Source organism: Tursiops truncatus, chromosome 2 (genome assembly GCF_011762595.2).
Source record: "Tursiops truncatus isolate mTurTru1 chromosome 2, mTurTru1.mat.Y, whole genome shotgun sequence".
Classification (NCBI taxonomy): domain Eukaryota; kingdom Metazoa; phylum Chordata; class Mammalia; order Artiodactyla; family Delphinidae; genus Tursiops; species Tursiops truncatus.
This window is the reverse complement of record NC_047035.1, coordinates 141,911,356-141,936,384: the sequence shown is the minus strand read 5'-3', so window position 1 is coordinate 141,936,384 and position 25,029 is coordinate 141,911,356. Positions and strand designations below refer to the sequence as shown.

Genomic DNA, 25,029 nt, shown 5'->3' with positions numbered 1-25,029 from the left:
GCCAGAAAATTCCTGTGTCATTTAAACTGTTCTGCAAAACAAGAAGCAATGAAAATATCCCCTAATTTGTTATTTCTTCATGCAGCTAGTAGAAAGCTGGTATCTAAATTCCACAAATATAAAATATACAAAAAACTATAGATCAGGCAAACTTACAAATACTATAAACACTTTACAGAAAAACTACTAGCAAACTGAATTCACCGCTCTATTAACATATTGAAATATACCCATCAAATAGTTTATTCCAGGAATATAAAGCTGGTTTGATATTAGGAAACGTGTTAATGTGATTCACAATATAAGTGGGTCAAAAGAGAAAAACATGTACCACCTGAAAGGTGTGGAAAACACCACGTGATAAATCTCAATATCTATCCACATTTAAAAAATTAACCTAGTAAACAGAAACAGGAGGATACTTTATTTTCATCATAAAAACTATCCAGATCAAATCTCATAGAAACACTAAAATGTTTACAGGAATTCCTGTACTATAAAAGGAATAAGACACCACTCTTTTTTTTTTTTTTTGCTGTACACGGGCCTCTCACTGTTGTGGTCTCTCCCGTTGCGGAGCACAGGCTCCGGACACACAGGCTCAGCGGCCATGGCTCACGGGCCCAGCCGCTCCGCGGCATGTGGGATCTTCCCGGACCAGGGCATGAACCCGCGTCCCCTGCATCGGCAGGCGGACTCTCAACCACTGCGCCACCAGGGAAGCCCTAAGACACCACTCTTAAGCACTGTTCTAAGGGTTACAGCAAATATACTTAAACACAAGGGAAAAAGCTATAAATATTGTGAGAAGAGATTATTATCTCCAAGAGAAAAACATACAGGTTACAAAACAGGAGAGAAAGTGTGATTTTTTTTTTTATTAAAAATATACTACTGAACTATACACTTAAAAATGGTTAAGAAGGTAAATGTTGTGTTATTACATTTTTATCACAATTTAAAAATATACATATACAGATTAAAAAAAAAAAGACTGGTGGTTATCCCTATGGTAAGAGATAATTCTTATTTAGCTTCCCTGAACTTTTCAAATATATCTCTATCATGACCCACATTATATTGAAAACCATCTTTTAAAAAGAATTTCTAAAAAACCATAACCCTTAGAATTCACATATAAGCCTTATGACCTCAAAATAAAAAAGACAAACTTATATAGTGAAGAAATAAAGAAAACACAGACAGAATTGATCATGAGAAAGACAGTCTACCAGATTGAAAGAATCAGACTTTTTATGTGCCCTGCCAAGATGATTTACAAGTGAACTATTTCAAAACTTTCAAAGAAACGATGATTATCACATTCTACAGAAATTTCTCTAGAATAACAATGTCCAAAATGGTAGCCACTAGCAACATGTGGTTACTGAGCACTTGACATGTGACTAGTGTATCTGAATGAAGTAAACTTTTTTTTTTTTTTTTTTTTTTTTGTTGGTACGCGGAGCTCTCACTGTTGTGGCCTCTCGCCTCTCACTGTTGTGGCCTCTCCCGCTGCGGAGCACAGGCTCCGGACGTGCAGGCTCAGCGGTCATGGCTCACGGGCCCAGCCGCTCCGCGGCACGTGGGGTCTTCCCGGACCGGGGCACGAACCCGTGTCCCCTCCCAACCACTGTGCCACCAGGGAAGCCCCGAAGTAAACTTTTTTTAATGTTATCTGATTCTAATCTATTTAAATAATGGCATACGGCTAATGGTTACCAATTGGACAGTGCAGCTCTAGAGGGTAGAAAAGATGGAAGCTTCCCATTTTGGAACTACCATGACACCAAGAAAATAATGTCAATTTTATTAATAATACAAGAAAAGTCTGGATGAAATACTAGAAAATTGAATCTAACAGTGCATGGAGAAAATATGAAAATGTTCAAGTATTGTTTTTTCTAGAAACACAAGGACATCTTAATAACCAGGAAATAAATATAATTCATGATATCAATTATATAGCAAGGAGAAAAGTTCTATAACCTTGTCTTCAGAGGCTGAGAATGTATCAATAAAAATTAAGTATCTATTCCTGATTTTTAAAAAAACCCAAAACTTTCCTAGCATGATTAAGAGATATGAATCAATAGGTATCAGCAAACCTGAAACTAAAATACTAGAAATATCTTCATTAAAGTCAGGAAGTAACAAGATAGAACAGCAGCTATAACTATTATTTATCATACTTTTATAGGCAATAAAAATAAAAAGAAATAAGATACATAACTCTTAGGAAACAGGAGAACAAATTCATTACATCTGCAAAGAAAACTTACTAAAATCAGATGGAACTATTAATACTAAGAAATGCCTAGCAAGGCTGCTGGTTATTTATTGATTAAAACAGAGTCTTTCCAAGTGGAAATGTTGATGGTAAGGTATATTTAAAAGAAATTCACTAGTAAGTGAATTTAAAGTATTACAAATGTACTACAAAGGCTTAAGAGTCACAAACCGTTGAGCTTTCCCTTGAAATAATCAAATCAAATCTGCTAGTAAAACCCTTCAATGGCTTCTGCCTCTTCAGTCACCCCACATGACTAAGGAGAACACATATACTCTCTCCATTTAATCCACACTGATTTCCTATCAACTCAGCAACCAACCATGGCAAAACTAAAACCATTTCAGGAAAAGGCTAATTAATATTTATTATTTTCTTCATGTTGCAGAAAGAGCAATATCATGTTTCCTCTTAGAATATGCCCCTGAAATTTTTAAAGATTTAACCATATGGAAGAGATCTAAAAGTGTGTAAGAAAAGGCTAAAGATTTGGAATCCTAATTCAATTTCCCCTCACATTTTAATAGGAGCCTGTAGCAAACATTTATTTTTAGAGAAATTCTCAGTAGAGAACTGAACAAAAGACTATTGTGTGTTCAACACAGTAAGGTTTCTCTGGTCCCATCTATACCAACTTTTCAAACATCAGGTTGGAATTAAATGATTTTAAACTTTAAATTGACTATTTCCAGACCATAAAATCTAACCACACTTAGTCGGTGTAAGCATTCCAAGTGAGTTATAGCTGAGTTCACGTGTGAAATCTGCATTTTTCAAGCGCCAATAAAGGAACTTTCCTTTAGACTTTGACTATACACACTGACTTGCTCAAGAATGCCATATAATGTTTTCATTTCCCTCTCCAACAAAAATTTTCATCTGCACCTGATAAATCTGACTTGGTATTGTTTCTGATGAAAAGCATATGGGTATTGGTCATATCACTCTACTATTTTCTTATTAAAATGAGAATTGTAACTTTTGATCTAAGTTAGGAAGAGTAAAAAAGAAGTTTACAGGCCTGCCTGATCACGATGAAAATCGCTATGTCTTAATTTGCAATATGTGTCCTACCACGGGCCTGCTAAAATACAAAAGGAAACAAGAAATTATCTATGATTAGTGGTGTGGTCATCTGAAAACATGTCCACAAATTCCTTGACATATCTCCCATCAAAGGTGGAGTTAGTGCCCTCTCTCTGATATGGACCAGTCTTAGCAACTCTCACTTCTTAATAAAAAGAAGGTGGCGGAAATGAGACTGAAGGCTTTAGAGGCTGGGCCATAAAAGCTGATACAGCTCCCTCCTGGCTCTCCCTATTGGGATGCTCACCTGCAGAACCCAGCCACCATGCTGTGAGGAAGCCAGGCGGCCACATGCTCCAGCCCCAGTTCCACTTCCAGAAAAGGTCCCAGCCGACAACCAGCATCAAACAGCAGACAAGTGAGTGAAAAGAGCCTTCACATAACTGTAGCGCCCAGGCTTTGAGCACTTCAACCGACACCAAGTGGCACAGAGACAAGCTGTCCCACCAAACCATGTCCAAATTGCAGATTCATGAAAAATTTACAAGTGCCTTTGTTTTAAACCACTAGGCTTTGGGTGGTTTATTATGCAGCAACAGATAATTGGAACATGTAGATTAATTCAACCACCTTCAGCCACTCAACTTATTCTTTCCATTCACCCCCTGCCCAACCCCTGCCACAGGAAGACAAACCTGTTTTAAGTAAACAACAACAGTGCTGACATAGAAACTTGAGAGCTAGAATCCCAGCATGTGTTACCCCTGTTGGCAATTAGCTTTCTCTTGTTCTGTTTGCTGCTCACCTCTTAACATACCAGAATTCTTGGCCTTTTCCTCTGTCCTGCCTTAAACTTACTCCTAGCTTTGAAAGGTTGCTTTTATTAAACACCTGGCTTATGAAACTGCTACTACTGCTACATATGCTCCAGTTTTTTAATCAATAAACAAGTGAAATTTGCCTTACAAAAGGTAATTCTGACTCTCAGGCTAGCAACTAGTTCAAGATGTTCTGATAGAGCTATTGAAATGGGTTCTCAACCCAACCAAGTAACCATATCAAAAATGTACTGTTCCTTCTAAGAAATACTAGGAAGGGAAATATCCTAATAACTAAAATAAGATTTTTCTCTAAAAAACACAAGTCTGAAAAGTTAAAGCCTGAGGGAACCCTGGAGATAATCTAGTTCAGGACTTTTTCAACCAGTGGTATACTGACATAAACCAGGGAAGATTTTCATGACAAAAGTACTAAGAATTTGTATCTTACTCCATGCTCACTGAAATGTCAACCTGCCATAATATAATGGCAATATTAAACTTGAATTTTGTTTGTACTTTATTTTTACATTTGTATGCATGTATTTTACAAACAAGATGTACAAAATAGGATTTTGTTTACATTTTACAGCTACAGCAATAAAATGTATCCATACGATGCTATTTAATGTTCTGTCCTTAAAGTTTAGAATATATGATACATATAACAAAAGCCCTGGGAGTCCATAAATAGTCTTCTAAGAAAAAGAAATTAAAGTAGCTGTTCTATTTTTACTATTAGAAATGTTGGTAAAAATTACTCTAGTCCAAATCACTAGTGGCAAAACTGAGGACCAGAAAGGTTATACAGTTGGCCTGAGGCCATATAACTAGTTAGTGGCAAAACTATGACCAGAATTTTGGTATACTCATGTTCTCTAGTCAGGCATGGGGCTCCATTAGATTTGGATTAATAGAAGGAAAACAATTACTATCTGCTTCAATTCAGAAGGTAAGTCAAAGTGGTTGGCTGGATTCCAACCCCTTCAATGTTACATTTATAATCATTCTGGAAGACTATCTTCCTCCTTAATGTAAAGAAACAGAACCTTAATGAAGGGGCCTCAGGCAACACCAGGGCAATGTGGAGGAAATGTGGCTGACAGTATGGACTGGCTATTCAAAAGCCATTCACAACCCCAATATCCCTTGCCTTAATTGTAGAGACTATAAGAGACTCAATCCTTGGCCTCCACTGCAGCTAGGGGTGATCATATGACAAAATTACAAAGAAATGAGGATATATACATTGGTCACTAAGAGGGCATTTCTTCCCAAATAAAAACATCAGTGCTATGAGAAGGCCTTTGGCCCTTGTGCCCTCTTCCTGCCAGGAATGTTGATGTGATTCCTGGAGATGCAGGAGCCATCTTGGTTCCATGGGGACAAAAGCCACACGCTGAGGATTGCAAACAGGCAAAGATAAGGAACCTGGCTCCCTGATGACATAGGAGAACCAACCCATCAGCCCTCAACTCTCTGTCCTCTATCTTAAACCTCCTACTGAGTGAAGTTTAAGACTATGCAGTTGGTTTTTTGGTTACCTGAAGCTTACAATCCTAATTCTTAAACAAAATAAATCTGGCTTTTCTCCTTAATCCATTTTGTCCCAAAGTTGGGTGTCCGTCTATGTTATTTTTTTATCACTGAATTTGGTAAATGAATGTTTAATCACCTCCACCACCCTAGCTCGTAGCACCACCCCAAAATGTTTTTTTTTTTTTTTTTGCGGTACGCGGGCCTCTCACTGTTGTGGCCTCTCCCGTTGCGGAGCACAGGCCCCGGACACGCAGGCTCAGCAGCCATGGCTCACGGGCCCAGCCGCTCTGCGGCATGTGGGATCTTCCCGGACCGGGGCACGAACCCGTGTCCCCTGCATTGGCAGGCGGACTCTCAACCACTGCGCCACCAGGGAAGCCCCTCAAAATGTTTTAAAAGATCAGTAAAAGAGAATGAGGCATGTCTCTTTTCTCCAAGACGAAGACAGTTTTAACTTGTAGTAGGTCTCCTGTAGCAGATGGCAGCGTTAAGGGCTGCCTTAGGAGGCAGATGAAAGAGAGATGGTTTCCCTACTTATAACCTAGCTGACCTCAGTCCTGAACAGCATATGGAAATCTAGAAACAGAAAGAAGGAAACCAGAACTATTGCACGTCAAGTTCCTAACCTCTACTGGGGAAAGAGCACAAACAATGAGCCTTAACTGGAGGGGATATTATAAAAACCATTCACTCAACCCTTTATTCAATACCTTTTCTTTCACTTGAACATTGTGTTAAGAGATCTTCCACCTCACCTTCCATTTAAGAAACAAAATTAATTGAATCAAGAGAAATACAGTAATCCCAAGGAAGGCTTATAAACAAAACTAGGGTGTTTTCCATTCATCTTCCCATGTCCTTCCTGATAAAATATTTTTCTGGCTACGGAAGCTCATAAAGTTATATCAATTGTTAAGGTTCAATAGCATTTTCCAAAGGGGTGAAAAGAATGGGTAATACTGATGAGAAGCTAGGAATTCTACTAATTTCATACCAAAAGCACAAAACAACAACAGAAAAGGAATGAAAAAATTTAAGAAAGAATGTGTCTCAGCAAGGGAGCGTCAAAATGCTTTGGCATATTTCCTGGACTCAAGTGGACAAAATCCAGCTGTTCTGGACCAGTGGTCTAGATCATTTCTCTAAAACATAAAAAGACTCCCCAGCCCAAGCAATCACCCAATAAATAGCTCTATAGCTGACAAGGACCCTAAGGGTTCAGAATGGGATACAACATTCCACAACACACTCAGGTCCCTGTGATGATCCAAGGGACATTCCTTAGGCTAAGTCTTTAGGATTGCACTAAGGACCTTAAAATGTGAATTCTGCACACAAAGAGCAGAAGCCAAGCAAGTAATAAACATTATGGAGATAAGGAGGAGTACTTATGGATATATAACATAAAGCAACATTCAATGGATAAAAAATATTGCGAGAAAATAGACCTCTACATCAGAATAGTTTCCGATAATTTAGAACCAGAAGTGTCTTGTTCATCTAGACTGACTTTAATGTGAGCAGGAATTCTCCTTCTTGCTCCCAAGCAAATAGAACCCCAGCTTAGGACAGAGCATTCACAGATTACTTTTTTTAAAGTAGAACTACCATAATTTACAGCAAGCTATTGTTATGCATGCTAATTACTCAAATGCACTAAGTTAAAGCCTAAGGACACCGGACAAAAATAAACAAACCAAAAACGAGGTCAAAGCCATTTCCTTTGAAGACTTCACTTAGTTTGTATGACAGGTAATCTCTCGGAATGGACTACAGATATAATACATAGCACCACCCTACCTAGCACATTTCCTGGAGGTACCTTCTCTAGATCTTCCAGTTCCCTTCCCATCAGAAGATACAGGTTTTCCAGGGTACAGCATGCCATGTGGGGGACCGGGGGAAGGTCATCTAATGGAGCTGAGAAGCCTAATGGCACCTAGGCAAAAAAATAAAATAAATAAAGGAAGATAACTTAGAAGGCATCAAATAAAAAGATTCGTTAATACCTACAAAGTTACTTTATTCAAAAGTAAGATATAGTGCAGTCATATTGCATGTAAACCTGAAACATGTAAATCTGAAACGGCATGATACAAAAATAAGTCTCAGTTTATGAATAAATTCTGAAACAGTGAAACCTCTCAAATATTCAAAAATTGTCAAGAATTCCACATAATCATAAGCTTTACGGCTAAGTAATATAAATTCTGTTGTGACCTGGTAGCACCACATTAACTAACAAACAAAAATCCCCATAGCCCTTTGCTAGTATTTACATGAACCATGTCAAACACCAGTTCTGGTGACCACTATGCTATTATTTCAACGCTCATTATTACTATCACCACTTAAAATCGTAATAATATTATTATAATGTCATGTCAATTATAATCTTATTATAATATCCTTTAAGCATTCAACAAGGGCTGGTGGTAATGCTGAGCAAGATGAAAATGAGTAACTCTGGAAGAGCAGTTAGACGTAATAGACACGCCATGTAATGGCCAAACAACTGCTATTGATATTATATCCTACACCGTTCATCTGGAAGAGAGCATGCTGTGAAATATTAGGGACTCATGAGAAGACACAGCACACTCACATGCAAAGATATGCTACAGGGGTAAGAGATTGATGAACTCCCCCTACATCACAGTTATTCTTATGGAGATACTGTCTCAAATTATTCAAGATATTGTCTCGAATTATTCAGTGATCTCCATATAAATGCAAGTGCCCTGAAAGCATTTCAACCAAGGAACCAACTTATCTTTGATACCGAAAGGCCCAAGGCACTGTGCCAGTGCCAGGAGGAGAATAAAACGTCCGAGACATAACATATACAAAGATAATTACCACTGCAAACCTAGAGTGAGTGACACAAAAGCAGTACAGGCAAGTAAATTCATGAAATCTCAGAGGAGAGGGAGAAGATAATGTGTTAGGGTAGACCTGGAAACTTCATGAAAATGATGACCTTTCAGGCACCTGATACATTTAAATGTACATGTTGTGACTCAGTGACAACTCTGTAGGGGAGCTCTGAAGATAGGGTGGAAGAAATTTAAAACATAAGGATCAAATTGGAAGAAACAGAATTATTCATAGACAGTATGATCATTCACTTAAAGCAAACTACAGATGAATTATAATTACTAAGACAATTTAGCAAGATGGCCACAGACCAATATACAAAACTTAATTAACTGTATGTCTATAAATCAGCAACAGAAAAAATATATATTTTTAAAACAGTAACTTTTACAATATCAACAAAATATAAGAGAGCTAGGAATTAGTAACAAAAGTGATTAAAGATTTTTATAGAGTAAATGATAAAACTTTAATAAAAAACATTTTAAATGACCTAGATAAGTGAAGAGCTATACCTAATACATTCATGGATAGAAAGATTCAGCATTGCAAAATGTTGACTAGTGCCATACATGTACTGATTTAAATCAATACCAAAGTCTCCACAGGACTTTTCATGGAACCTGACAAGATGACTGTAAAGTTTATAGAGAAGAGTAGAGAGTTAGGAATAAACGAGATACAAAGAAAAACAAGGTAGAGGAATTTGGCCTTTTAGATGTCAAAACATGTAGAAAAGAAGACAACACTGAATAGAGACAGTGACAGACAAACAGGAAAGATGAAGTCTAATACTCCAGAAACAGACCAATGTACATGTGAAATTTGATTTATTACAGAATTGACAAAGAGGATTAGTGGGTAAAGATAGAATTATTCAATTAATGGTGTTGGAACAACTGGTTATTTGTATGCGGACAAAAATCAAATTGGATCCCTTCTTCATACCATATATAATACAAACACTGACTTAAACATTTAAACATGAAAGGCAAACATTAAACTTTAGAAGAAAACAGAAAATTTTGTGTCTTCAGTGTAGTCATAATTTTAATTTTCTTAAACAAGTTACAAAAAATAAAACCCATAATGGGAAAGACTGATGAATTCAACTACATTAAAATTAAGAACTACTGTCTACTGAAAGACACTAAATAAGAAGTGTGACAAGTCCCAAACTGAAGAAGGAATTTGCAAAACTTAAAAATGACAAGGAATTAGTATTCAGAATACACAGAAGAATATACAAAATTAATATACAGAATATATAAAAGCCAATATTAAAAAGTATATATTGTACAACAGAAAATTATGCAAATGACCCAAAGAGATACCTTCATAAGAGAAAACAAAAATGACCACTAAACACGTTAAAAGAGTAATAAGGAAAATGTACATTGAAACCATAACAAAACATCATATCATACCCATCTGATTAGCAAAAATTAAAAGTCTGACAATAACAAATTTTGGAGAGGACGCGGAATAACCGGCACTGTTAAACACTGCTGCTGGGAGTGTAGGTCAGAACTACTTTGGAAGACAATTTGGAATTATCCAGTTAAGCTGAAGATACACACAGGCAATTCCACTATGGGCATATTACCTTGAATTTTTTGCAAATATGCACAAGGAAGATGTACAAAAATATTCAATGTAGCATTGTTTCGATTAGCACAAAAGGAAAGCAGCCGAAATACATATTCAAAGGAAAATGGATAAATATTTCTATAATGAAATACAATGCAGCAGTGAACAATAAATGAACTACAGGATAAGCATCAACATAAATTTACCTCACAATGTTAAGTTAAAAAGCAAACTGGAGAATAACTACAGTAAGATTCCATTTAAACAAAGTACACAAACAGGATATTCTTTAGTAATGTATACACAGGTTGTAAAACTATAGGGAAAAGCAACAGAAGGGTGGAGCAGACAGACTAAAGGCGGTCCTCCTATGATCCCTGCCTCCTGGTGTTCACCTCCTTGTGCAATCCCTTCCCCCTCAGTGTGAGTGGGGCCTGTGACTTGCTTCTCACCAAGGGAATATGGCAAAGGTGATGGGATGTCACTCTCACGATGACCTCAGGTCACACAAGACTCTGTCTTGCCAGTATATTCACTGTACAGTCTCCTCTCGGGCCTGATGAAGTAAGCATCCAGGCTGGAAGAGTCCACATGACAGGAAACTGCAGGGAGCCTCTAGGAGTTGACAGCAGCCAAAAGAATCTGGGGCCCTCAGGCTCACAGTTACAAGGATATGAATCCTGCCAACAACCTAAGGAAGTCTGGAGGCAGATACTTCCCCAGCTAAGCCTCCAGATGAGAATACAACTCAGTCAACACTCTCACTGCAGATTTGTGAGACCCTAAGCAGGACTAGATAAGCTGTACTTGGAATCCTAATCCACAGAAACTGTGAGATGAGAGAGCAGAAGCAAGAGAACTACAATTCTGCAGCCTGTGGAAGGAAAACCACATTCACAGAAAGATAGACAAAATGAAAAGGCAGAGAACTTTGTACCACGTGAAGGAACAAGATAAAACCCCAGAAAAACAACTAAATGAAGTGGAGATAGGCAACCTTCTAGAAAAAGAATTCAGAATAATGATAGTGAAGACGATCCAGGACCTCAGAAAAAGAATGGAGGCAAAGATAGAAAAGATGCAAGAAATGTTTAACAAAGACCTAGAAGAACTAAAGAACAAACAGAGATGAACAATACAATAACTGAAATGAAAAATACACAGGAAGGAATCAATAGCAGAATAATCGAGGCGGAAGAACAGATAAGTGACCTGGAAGACAGAATGGTGGAATTCACTGCTGTGGAACAGAATAAAGAAAAAAGAATGAAAAGAACTGAAGACAGCCTAAGAGACCTCTGGGACAACATTAAATGGAACAACATTCGCATTATAGGCGTCCCAGAAGGTGAAGAGACAGAAAAAGGACCCGAAAAAATATTTGAAGAGATTATAGTCGAAAACTTCCCTAACACGGGAAAGCAAATAGCCACCCAAGCCCAGGGAGCGCGGAGACTCCCAGGCAGGATAAACCCAAGGATAAACATGCCGAGATACATAGTAATCAAACTGGCAAAAATTAAACACAAAGAAAAGTTACTGAAAGCAACAAGGGAAAAATGACAAATAGCATACAAGGGAACTCCGTAAGGTTAACAGGTGATTTCTCAGCAGAAACTCTCATGAGCCAGAAGGGAGTGCCATGACATATTTAAAGTGACGAAAGGGAAGAACCTACAACCAAGATTACTCTACCCAGCAAGGATCTCATTCAGATTCGATGGAGAAATCAAAAGCTTTACAGACAAGCAAAAGCTAAGAGAATTCAGCACCACCAAACCAGCTCTACAACAAATGCTGAAGCAACTTCTCTAAGTGGGAAACACAACAGAAGAAAAGGACCTACAAACACAAACCCATAACAATTAAGAAAATGGTCATAGGAACATACATATGGATGATTACCTTAAATGTGATTAAATGCTCCAACCAAAAGACACAGGCTTGCTGAATGGATACAAAAAAAAGACTCATATATATGCTGTCTACAAGAGACCCACTTCAGACCTAGGGACACATACAGACTGAAAGTGAGGGGATGGAAAAAGATATTCCATGCAAAAGGAAATCAAAAGAAAGCTGGAGTGGCAATACTCATATCAGATAAAATAGACTTTAAAATAAAGAATGTCACAAGAGATGAGGAAGGACACTACATAACGATCAAGGGATCAATCCAAGAAGAAGATATAACAATTATAAATATATATGCACCTAACACAGGAACACCTCAATACATAAAGCAACTGCTAACAGCTATAAAAGAGGAAATCAACAGTAACATAATAGTGGGGGACTTTAACACCTCACTTACACCAATGGACAGATCACCCAAACAGGAAATTAATAAGGAAACACATGTTTTAAATGACACAACAGACCAGACAGATTTAATTGATATTTATAGGACGTTCCATCCAAAAACAGCAGATTACACTTTCTCCTCAAGTGCACATGGAACAATCTCCAGGATAGATCACATCTTGGGTCACAAATCAAGCCTCAATAAATTTTAAAAAACTGAGATCATATCAAGCATCTTTGCTGACCACAACACTATGAGATTAGAAATCAATTACAGGGAAAAAAACGTAAAAAGCACAAACACATGGAGGAGAAACAATACGTTACTAAATAACCAAGAGATCACTGAAGAAATCAAAGAGGAAATTAAAAAATACCTAGAGACAAATGACAATGAAAACACGATGATCCAAAACCTATGGGATGCAACAAAAGCAGTTCTAAGACGGAAGTTTATAGCTATACAAGCCTACCTCAAGAAACTAGAAAATTCTCAAGTAAACAATCTAACCTGACACCTAAAGGAACTAGAGAAAGAAGAACAAACAAAACCCAAAGTTAGCAGAAGGAAAGAAATCATAAAGATCAGAGCAGAAATAAATGAAATAGAAACAAAGACAACAATAGCAAAGATCAATAGAACTAAAAGCTGGTTCTTTGAGAAGATAAACAAAATTGATAAACCATTAGCCAGACTCATCAAGAAAAAGAGGGAGAGGACTCAAATCAATAAAATTAGAAATTAAAAAGGAGAAGTTACAACAGACACTGCAGAAATACAAAGCATCCTAAGAGACTACTACGAGCAACTGTTTGCCAATAAAATGGACAACCTGGAAGAAATGGAGAAATTCTTAGAAAGCTATAACCTTCGAAGACTGAACCAGAAAGAAATAGAAAATATGAACAGACCAATCACAAGCAATGAAATTAAAACTGTGATTAAAAATCTTCCAACAGGGCTTCCCTGGTGGCGCAGTGGTTGAGAGTCTGCTTGCCGATGCAGGGGACATGGGTTCGTGCCCCGGTCCAGGAGGATCCCACGTGCCGTGGAGCGGCTGGGCCCGTGAGCCATGGCCGCTGAGCCTGCGCGTCCGGAGCCTGTGCTCCACAACGGGAGAGGCCACAGCAGTGAGAGGCCCGCGTACTGTAAAAAAAAAAAATCTTCCAACAAACAAATGTCCAGGACCAGATAGCTTCACAGGTGAATTCTATCAAACATTTAGAGACAATCTAACACCCATCCTTCTCAAACTCTTCCAAAAAATTGCAGAAGAAGGAACACTCCCAAACTCATTCTAGGAGGCCACCATCACCCTGATACCAAATCCAGACAAAGATACTGCAAAAAAAGAAAATTACAGACCAGTATCACTGATGAATATAGATGTAAAACTTCTCAACAAAATACGAGCAGACAGAATGCAACAACACATTAAAAGGATCATACACCATGATCAAGTGGGATTGATCCCAGGGATGCAAGGATTTTTCAATACACACAAATCAATCAATGTGATACACCATCTTTAACAATATCTTAAAAACCATGTGATCATCTCAATAGATGCAGAAAAGCTTCTGACAAAATTCACCACCCATTTATGATAAAAACTCTCCAGAAAGTGGGCATAGAGGGAACCTACCTCAACATAATAAAGGCCATATACAACAAACCCACAGCAAACATCATTCTCAATGGTGAAAAACTGAAAGCATTTCCTCTAAGATCAGGAACAAGACAAGGATTTCACTCTTGCCACTATTATTCGTTTTGGAAGTCCTACCCATGGCAATCAGAGAAGAAGAAGAAATAAAAGGAGTACAAATTGGAAAAGAAGAAGTAAAACTGTCACTGTTTGCAGATGACATGATACTATACATAGAGAATCCTAAAGATGCCACCAGAAAACTACTAGAGCTAATCAGCGAATTTGGTAAAGTTGCAGGATACAAAATGAATGCACAGAAATCTCTTGCATTCCTAGAATAAAATACCTAGGAATAAACCTACCTAGGGAGACAAAAGACCTGTATGCAGAAAACTATAAGACACTGATGAAAGAAATTAAAGATGATACAAACAGATGGAGAGAGATACCATGTTCTTGGATTGGAAGAATCAATATTGTGAAAATGACTATACTACCCAAAGCAATCTACAGATTCAATGCAACCCCTATCAAATTACCAATGGCATTTTTTATAGAACTAGAACAAAAAATTTCACAATTTGTATGGAAACACAAAAGACCCCGAATAGCCAAAGTAGTCTTGAGGGAAAAAACGGAGATGGAGGAATCAGATTCCCTGAATTCAGACTATACTACAAAGCTACAGTAATCAAGACAATGTGGTACTGGCACAAAACCAGAAATATAGATCAATGGAACAGGACAGAAAGCCCAGAGATAAACCCACGCACCTACGGTCAACTAATCTATGACAAACGAGGCAAGGATATACAATGGAGAAAAGACATTCTCTTCAATAAGTGGTGCTGGGAAAACTGGACAGCTACATGTAAAAGAATGAAAGTAGAACACTCCCTAACACCATACACAAAAATAGACTCAAAATGGATTAGAGACCTACCCGTAAGACCAGACACTCTAAAACTCTTAGCGGAAAACATAGGAAGAACACTCTTTGACATAAATCACAGCAAGATCTTTTTTGATCCATCTCCTAGAGTAATGGAAATAAAAACAAAAATAAACAAATGGGACCTAATGAAAATTAACAGCTTTTGCAAAGCAAAGGAAACTACAAACAAGATGAAAAGACAACCCTCAGAATGGGAGAAAATATTTGCAAACGAATCAACAGACAAAGGATTAATCTCCAAAATATATAAACAACTCATGCAGCTCAATATTAAAAAAGCAAACAACCCAATCCAAAAATGGGCAGAAGACCTAAATAGACAGTTCTCCAAAGAAGACATACATATGGCCAAGAAGCACATGAAAAGCTGCTCAACATCACTGATTATTAGAGAAATGCAAATCAAAACTACAATGAGGTATCACCTCACACCAGTTAGAACAGGCATCATTAGAAAATCTACAAACAACAAATGTTGGAGAGGGTGTGGAGAAAAGGGAACCCTCTTGCACTGTTGGTGGGAATTTCTGTTCTCCACTATGGAGAACAGTATGGAGGTTCCTTAAAAACTGAGAACAGAATTACCATATGTCCCATCGATCCCACTACTGTGCATATACCCAGATAAAACCATAATTCAAAACCACGCATGCACCCCAATATTCACTGCAGCACTATTTACAATAGCCAGGTCATGGAAGCAACCTAAATGCCCATCGACAGACGAATGGATAAAGAAGAAGTGGTACATATACACAATGAAATATTACTCAGCCATAAAAAGGAACGAAACTGGGTCATCTGTAGAGACGTGGATGGATCTAGTGACTGTCATACAGAGTGAAGTAAGTCAAACAGAAAAACAAATATCGTATATTAAAGCATATATGTGGAAACTAGAAAAATGGTACAGATGAACTGGTTTGCAGGGCAGAAATAGAGACACAGATGTAGAGACGTATGGACACCAAGGGGGACAAAGTGGCTGGGGGGGTGGGGGGTGGTGGTGGTGGGATGAATTGGGAGATTGGGATTGACATGTATACACTAATAAGTATAAAATGGATAACTAATAAGAACCTACTGTATAAAAAAATAGATAAAATAAAATTCAAAAAGAAATAAACTTAAGGTTGATGTTTAAAAAAAAAAATGCAGAGTCTGATTCAGCAGTTCTGGGGTGGGGCCTGAGATTCTGTATTTCTAACAAGCTCCCAGGTGATGACAACATTCCTAGTTCATGTGAGTAGCAAACATGAATAGGTCTGTGTAGACAGGAGGCTGGAAAACAGGTAAGGGATACATCACACAAAAGCCACACTGAGGAGTTTGGGCTTTCTCCTTAGTGCATTGGGGAGACACTGAAGAACTTTAAGTAGGAAAGGGATACATCATATCTGCAGTTTTAAAAATGACTCTGGGGCTTCCCTGGTAGCGCAGTGGTTGAGCGTCCGCATGACGATGCAGGGGACGCGGGTTCGTGCCCAGGTCCGGGAAGATCCCACATGCCGCGGAGCGGCTGGGCCCATGAGCCATGGCCACTGAGCCTGTGCGTCCGGAGCCTGTGCTCCGCAACGGGAGAGGCCACAACGGTGAGAGGCCCGTGTACCGAAAAAAAAAAAAAAAAAAAAAAAAAAAAAAAGACTCTGGTTACCGAGTACATGTGTGTATGTGTTTGGGGGAAGTGTGTGTGTGTGCAGCACATTTCTGCTCCAGAGACATAGTAATGTCCAGCCCTAGAGAAGTCACCTATAAATTCTTGGTCAGATGTGAACAGAAGCAGCAGCCAGGTGGGGAAGCAGAATGGTAGGCAGTGGTTCTGAAACTTGAACAGGCAAGGAAATCACCAGGAAGGATTATTAAAACAGATTCCTGGGTCTAACCCCCCAGAATGCCTTCTTCAGTAGATCTGGCGCAGCGCCTGAGAATCTGCACCTCTAACAAGTTCACAGGAGATGCCGGTACTGCTGGTCTTGTCTTGGGATCACACTTTGAGAACCACTGGTGTAGTGGAAAAAGCACAGGCTTTGGGGGCCATACGGATATGAATTCAAAGCCCTGACCCACCACTTCCTAGCTGTGTGACTTTGGGCAAGTTTTTTAAACTCTTTGAGTCTCCGGTTTCTCATTTGTAAAAAGAAAATAGTAAAATAATACTAAACTCATGGCAGGATGGTTGAGTGATGATGGTGGTAAGGATTAAGTAAAGTACACAGAGTGTGTGCTTGATAAGGCAGAGTGGCTTTGCTCTGGGCTGCACTGGAAGGCAGGACCAATTAAAAAACGAAAACAAAACTGTGAGATGAGAAAACATGTATTGTTTTAAGCTGCTAAATTTGTGGTCATCTGTAACATGCAGCGATAGAAAAAAATAATACAAAGGATAAACACAAAATTCCAGGAAGGGATATGTCTGAAATACTCACTTTTTTTTTTTTAGGTAGCTGAAATTAGGTTTTACGGGGATCCAATTACTGAAATAAGGAGTCATTCGTGCTGTCAATTCATCTTATCATTCCTGCTTTAGTCATCTGACACATAAGCAGTTGATTTCAATCCTGAGTCCCACAAGAGCAAAGATACACTACGTACAGAAGATAAACTGGAGTGCTCGTGGAATTTCTAATGCCCAATAAATCAGTGTTTCACTAAATAACAATTTCTTACTCCTCTTGACAGTTTAGAGAGTAAAAAAGGAAAAAAATTAACCAAGAGCACCCTTTCTGATAAATAACAAACTATCAATTATGTGTAAACCAAGATGGTAAGATAATCATCGATGGATTTTTATACATGCCATCACAGCACTTTCTCCCTCCCATAAAACCTAACCCTATACACACCAACTGCTGCGCTCCTTCTTGCTAAATCCAAACATGTTACAGACTAGCACGAACTGCTTAGCCACCACTCAGCACTGCAATGTCCAAGGATCAGACTGCTAAAACTGATGGAATTAGCATTCAAAGCTAGGCAGCTGACGGCACAGACTTCCGTCAACTGCCATCTCCCTCTCTCTCATTCATACAGCAGCTCCCCTGGTTAACCTGCAAGGAGAGGAGCACGTGCTTTTCTGCTCGTGACGCTGCACGTCTTAGAAGCTCCTAACTTACTGCTTCTTGCTGATCCTGACTGGCTCCCTGGACCTCTGGCATTCATCCTATGACCTTTATCATTTATTTACTACATATATACCTGGTTTATGTCCAAAAATGTTCTGACGGCTCTAGCTTGTGGTTTCTTACTTGCCCTTTGGCTCAGACATATTTAGATGCTGGCTGTTCACTGACTTTCAGACCCTCCTGATCAATTTCTGGGATCTGCCTGCCAAGAAACTGTTGCCTATCACCTGCTCACTGCCCATGCCTTTGGCCTGTACCACCTAGTTTTTGGATCTTTATATTTCTTGAACATCTGCTATTGCCCTGGCTCCAACATGACATCTGTTCTTACCAGTTCCTTCCTCTAGCCTTGAGCAGAAAAGCCTTATAATTAACTAAATAAGGTTTGAAAACTTGGTTCACATACTGGTTTAATTTCCTAAATGCTACTAAGCGAGACAGATTTACCAAATGTTACTGAATTAACACAAGAGGAAGTACATGGATTCACCTGAATGTGCCTTTCTAGAGACAAAATAAATCTACTAATAAGGCAATCACCAATCTCAACCAATCTGACAAAGTATCAGAACCCTGAAACAATAAACTAACGTTTTACTTCCAATTCTTACCCGCTGCAAAAACTCAAGAGGACTGTATTTGGGCCCCAAGACGAAAATTTTCTTTCCTCTTCGAGCCACGCCACTGAATACTCGAGCAAATGCAATAAAAGCCTCTCGGTCAGTTCCTTCCTGGGGCACAGGTTTAGGGGTCTCACTCTCCACCTCTTGCTCATCACCTGCCAGAAGCCAAAGGATAATGAGTGCCAGGAATGCTCTCTCCAATCCAGGGACTGCTGAGAAACTCAGAGGGAACAGGGAATATGCTATATTCAGCCCAGTTTCAGCAAGGAAACACCAAGAATGAAAGTATACTGATAAAAGCTACCTTTAAAGCTAAAAAGCCCAAGAGCTAAAGGATGAGTGTCCCAAGTTAAGTAAACATCCCGTCTCACCAAAGCCTATTTAGGAAAGCTATACCTTTCAGCTCTTCTCCCTGTGGACTCGTTTCAAGGGCACTCCCGTCCTGCGTGGGCTCCAAGGGTGCTTGGCCCTGCGCGGCTGCCAGCTTCTCCGCGTGCCTTCGTCTTGCACGCTCATGCCTCTCGGCAATCTCCTCCTGAGTGAGAGGTCTACAGGATACCACAGACACGTTAACACCTGGCAACATCAAGCATCTCTCAGTCTCTTCCAGTAGAGAAACAGCAAGTATTAACGTGGTTGGAGAAGATGACGGTTGGTCCCCAGTCCCTTCTGGGCGGAAGGTTTCTCCAAGTTCTCTCCCTCACTGCAGCAAGAGGAGAGAAGGCCTATCGGGCTTTCTCTGAGAATGCTGCGTCCTCAGCTAGTCTGAGCTTATGAACTGACATGCGAGAGCCCACGTCCCCACACAGAGCCACACACGACAGCACGGAACCTTTCTTAGGTACCGATGTTCCTCCTCAATAAGGCAAAGGACAGGAAAAGGAAGGGTGTGAGTAACAGACACCGGGGCTCAGAATACCCCTGTAGAGAGACAAGCATAAGACTTCAATGAGAAACTGAGGTTTTCTCCTCAAGTACAAAAGTATATCTTCACGGAGAATTGGGGTCCAAGAAGAAGGGTCAGGCTGAATGCTGGCAACTCATCAGGATAAGAGGTCAAATAGTGATTATCAGTCATTGTGTTAGACCCAAGTACCACCAGAGAAAAGGCAGTGCGTGGGTGTGTCTGGCTGTCTGCTGGGGGGTTCATCTGGGGGGTGGGTCACGTTGCTTGATCTGTCACTTTGTGCCTGCCTCCCCTGCTGTCCCCCACTGTGATTTTATGATTCCTGCTTCACCCCCTGGTCTCTGACTTGACACCTGGCTGATAATCGCGTCTCCCAACCTGCCATTCCCCATTCCCCTTCTCTCTCCTTAAGCACTAGAATCCATTCAGATGGCCATTCTGAGAGCGCACTGTCCACGTGCATTCTAAACGGCCACATGCTCTTAGAGATCCTGATGTCAGGTACCCTAAAACCCCTTTTTACTTTGTGTGGGCTACCCTGGGAGGTGAACGCTTAGGTCACTGACTGTCCACTGCTATGCTCTTCAGACACCTGCCTGCTAGACAAGACCTCCCACTAGGGCTGGACACCAATGCCACTCCCTTAGCACCTGCCCCTCGAAATCGAAGAATTCGGTTCTAGGAGTCGGCCCCTTCTGGTCAGACCCATCCCAATGCAGGTGGTAGGGCTGTGCCGTAAGACACAAAAAAATGAGAGCGCGACCTTTGAGAATGGCTTGCTCAGGTGTCGTTAGGCAATCAAGCCTGTTGGCAGTTTCGCTACAAGAGATAAGCTCCTCCTTACTGGAAGCTCTACATGTTAAAGGCCTTTCAAACACAGGATAAAAGCTGCTTCCTCATAATTTCTCGTCATGGCTCTTGTTCTGTCTTCTGGAGCAACATCCAACAAACCTTCTTCCCTCTGCTTTCCTTTCAATCATCTGCATTCATGCCCTTCCCCTCCCCCCTCTCTTCTTCAGGCTACACACTCCAGCTGCTCCTTCAATCAATCCTTAGATAACTTACCTTGTTTCTGGACTTTTGCTAAAATCTTTTATAAGAGTATCTGAAAAGTATGAATTAAAATATAAATGCAGAATACATTATTATTACTACAAACAGGGTGGGAAAAAACACCCCGATGAACTTGTTAGCACATGGAGAGAAACGGTCTCTTCCAATGGGCTTATAACTATGATACGGACATTGTGTTCTTCACTCTACGTATATTATAGCACGTATTAATCAAAACAAATGACACAGGTATTATTACTCCTAGTTTACAGACGAGAAACGGAGGCTTAGGAAATTTACATAACGACCCAAAGTGACATAGACAATAAATGGAGGAGCCGTAATTCAAATACAGATAACTCCAAACTCTATACTCGTTATCATCAGGCTATGTCTCCCATCCAGAAGGAATTAAAGACGATAAAATCATCATCACATTAAGTAAATGTGGTTTTATTTTAGCTTTGGTTAAGAAAGAAGCATACTTGTTCACATATAGTAAATCCTCATTCTGCCTGAGCTCATAACATGATTAGCATTTTATATTTACTAATCAGCATCAAATGCATGCAGGCTTGCTGTCCATCTACATGTTTATCCATCCATCCAGTTAACGTCTACTATGTGCCAGGCACTGCTGTGAGTACCAGGAGTGGTGGCAGAGGTAAACAGAGCAGACGGAAGAGAAGTCAGCAAGGTTTTATATGAAGAACCCATTGTGTAAACTAGTATTTATTGAGAATAAAGAGGAATTTATTTGCAAGAAAACAGAGCTCTACTAGTCAAGGAACATCTGTGGGCAGTGAGTTATTGAGGCTGTAGTTGAGCTAACTACGGATGACAGTTCTGAGGGGACGGCAGTCAGCAACAGCAGGGATGAAGGAGACCAGAGGTGAGAATGCTGACTGGAGCGTCAAATGGCAGACTGGGGAGATGAATCTGGAGAAGAAAGGAAAAGAGGCAACGACACAAAACCACCCACCCTCAGGATTCCAAGCTGAATGTTCCTGCTCTGGCCTCTGCGAAGCTGGCCAAGGGGTGGGCTGGGAGAGTGTCAGAGAAAGGGCTGGAAAGCTGGCCATAGTTGGTACGATCAGTAACCACACCACCAGGTAGCTGAGATGATGGGAACCAAGGGACCAAGGAACGCGGCTTCTATCTGAAGATCACGTCTTGTTACTACAAGAAGTTGGTTCTCAAGAAGGATGCCAAAGGAACACAAAGACTCAGGATTCAGAGGGAGAGGAACTGCCTCAAAAACTCCTAATAGGATGTTACCTAACAGGTACTTAGCAGCAAGTAAGTATTCAGCAAGAATTTGATAAGAGTACAGTTGAGAACAGCAAAAGCAAAGGCCCAGAATCTAAAAAGGGCAGGCAGGTTGGAAGGCTGCCTGCCTAGATCTAGAGGTGGAGTTTAAAAGCTGCGCAGGATGACACAGGCCAGATTCCACACCGTGACGTAGAAGACCACAGGTTTTCAAGCTAGACAGATACAGATTCAAATACTGCTTTGGCCTCCTTCTAGCTATGTAACCTTGAGTGCACTACCTAGTCTTTTTAAGGCCTCTTAATTTCCTCAGGTAAGACTGAAACATTAGACAGTTCCATTGCAGAACTGTTGTTAGATCTAAGTGGCATAATCAATGGTGAGGCAGGAATATTATAAGCTTAATAAACTGCAGCCAATTATTAGTGTTATCATCATTATTAATTATAACATAAAAGAGTAAGATCTGAGATGCTGCCTGAGGTACTAGGACCTTCTTCAGAAGTAATATTTATATCCGTTCTCTCAGGTTACTTGAAAAATTGTTACACAGAATGCCCCCAGAGTAGCTGTGGATAGCACAGAAGAGGAGCTTCCAAGCTCCTATATCGAGTGAATCTTTTCATTCCAGACACCAAAATCATACTGAAGGAAGGATGGCAAATGGACTGGCAGAGTTAGATACTGGGGCAGGGTAACCAGCTAGGAGACTGCTGCAATAACTCTCACAAGAAATGATCGGGATCTAATCATTTATACTAGTGAGGGGTGGGGGGCAGTGCAGGTGGGAAGGAGGGGAAGACACATGACCAACTCATACGATGTAGAATAGATCCTCCAAGACTCTGGAAACTTGAGAAATGAGCCATCTCCCTCCACACACGCACAATACACACGAAGATCAGCAGAGATACTCACCCATCCAACAATCTCTACTGGGGCAGACAAGACAGGCTCAGATCAGACCCTGCCTGATGTTCAATAAAAGTTAACTGTGGCTACCACTACTCTTACTGCTCTTCAAACTGACATGAATTCAAATCAACAGTCCCAGAGCTGATTTCAACAACCATCTCCCACAGAGGTATCACAAAAAGATAAAGTACCCTGCAAATTTTATGTTCCCGCAGGGGCTGCGGCGTATGAATTCCAGGCTGAGGAGAGAAAGCATTATCTGCACCTTCCCACCCACACCCTCACTGCAGCCCCGTCAAACCTACACCACTTCCCTGGCCCAGCCCAACTTTGCCTTTATCCTTACCTTTGCTTATTCTGAGGCAAAGCCTTAGCATCAACTGCAAACATTTTGGAAACAAAGATAATAACCGGAGCAGTGTCTTCGCTTCCACATTTCATAAAAGCTAAAGAGACAGGAAATAAAACTGTTACTGTTTTTTCCCATTATTAAAGAGCCAGATTCTTCTGAGAACAATTACGAAGTTTAGAACACGGCATCATCTAAATACATAAGCAACCTATAATCTTTTACCACTATGATAAAAATTGCATCTGGAAAAGTATAAAATTGCTAGAAAAATAGTAGAGCAAGAGCAAGAGAACTGGCAGAAATGAGGAAAGAAAAGCAAAACTAATAGGGTGGGAGAAGGGCTGGAGGAACTCCCACATAGAGCTAAAGCTAGGAAACGGGCTTAACCACCCACCATAAGCCCTCAGAAATGTTTCCTGTGGAGAAGGGATAGAACTGAGAAATTTTACCAAAGGTCAATAGTCAATAGGTAGCTTACTAATAAAATACATAAAAACCAGTAGCTTTTCCAATCCCTCACAAAAACAAGTTAGAAAATAAAACAGACAAAAATATCTTATCATGATAATAACCAAAAACCTTAGAAATGAATTAAGATTCAATACTATAAAGATGTCAATTTCCCCTAAATCTATAAATTTTAACACAATTTCCTATCAACGTATTCACATTTTTCTTAACCTACATAAAAAAACCATTGGTTAAGATAAAAAACCATTGGTTAGTAATTTTTTTAAAAAATCACGCCACATCAAAATAATTCACACATAAAGAATTCAACAGTAAAATTCAAATAAGGGGGCTTCCCTGGTGGTGCAGTTGTTGGAAGTCTGCCTGCCGATGCAGGGGACACGGGTTCGTGCCCCGGTCCGGGAGGATCCCACATGCCGCGAAGCGGCTGGGCCCGTGGGCCATGGCCGCTGAGCCTGCGCGTCCAGAGCCTGTGCTCCGCAACAGGAGAGGCCACAACAGTGAGAGGCCCACATAGAGAAAAAACAAAAACAAAAACAAAATTCAAATAAGGAATAAAGGAAGCAAGAATTAAATACCTATCAGAAGTCTTGCCAGGGAAAACTTTGAAAGGCTGTGAGGAACAAAGTGACACGCCCTGACTTCAATTTTTAACAGGATCACCCTGGCTGCAGTGTTGAGAAAACATGAAAGGCTATCAAGAACAGCAGCAGGGATACCAGCTGGAAAGCTATTGTAATAACCAGATGAGAGATCATGGTCCAGGGAGGACCCACGGAGGCAGAAGTGGAAATGTTGAAAAGTAGTTGTTCTGGATATATTTCAAAGGAAGAGTAAACAGGATTTGCAGATGGACTCGATGCAGGGGCATGAGATAAATGTGGGAATTAAGAGCATGCTGTTGTCATGTAAAGCCTTGAGACTGGACAAGATCAGCAGGTAGAAAACAGATGAGGTCCAAAGACTAAGCCTTGCTTTGGGGTATCCCACAGTTAAAAAGTCAGGGAGATGGAGAGGAACTGGAAAAAGAGATTAAGAATAAACAGCCAGGGCTTCCCTGGTGGCGCAGTGGTTGAGAGTCCGCCTGCTGATGCAGGGGACATGGGTTCGTGCCCCGGTCCGGGAAGATCCCACATGCTGCGGAGCGGCTGGGCCCATGAGCCATGGCCGCTGAGCCTGCGCGTCCGGAGCCTCAAGAGACTATTAGAAGTTCAATCTGGAAATTCCTTATGAAAAGTTCCAGTAAAGCAGATTTAAAAGAGCCTA

At 40.1% G+C, this 25,029-nt stretch overlaps 1 protein-coding gene across 6 annotated transcripts in view; it reads right to left on the bottom strand.

Moving 5' to 3' along the window:
• The window catches only part of EFL1 (elongation factor like GTPase 1), a 136,668-nt gene that overhangs the window by 78,145 nt on the left and 33,494 nt on the right, over positions 1–25,029 (bottom strand). For all 6 annotated transcript variants that reach the window (XR_012330306.1, XM_073801454.1, XM_019945798.3 and 3 more), the window contains 4 exons: positions 23,287–23,386; positions 19,193–19,344; positions 18,785–18,951; positions 7,474–7,612 (listed from right to left, as the gene is read on the bottom strand). Coding sequence is in view for 5 of the 6 variants with exons in the window: in XM_073801454.1 (XP_073657555.1) it covers positions 7,474–7,612; positions 18,785–18,951; positions 19,193–19,344; positions 23,287–23,386 (558 nt within the window). In the remaining variant the exon portion in view is untranslated. The remainder of the gene's footprint in view (positions 1–7,473; positions 7,613–18,784; positions 18,952–19,192; positions 19,345–23,286; positions 23,387–25,029) is intronic.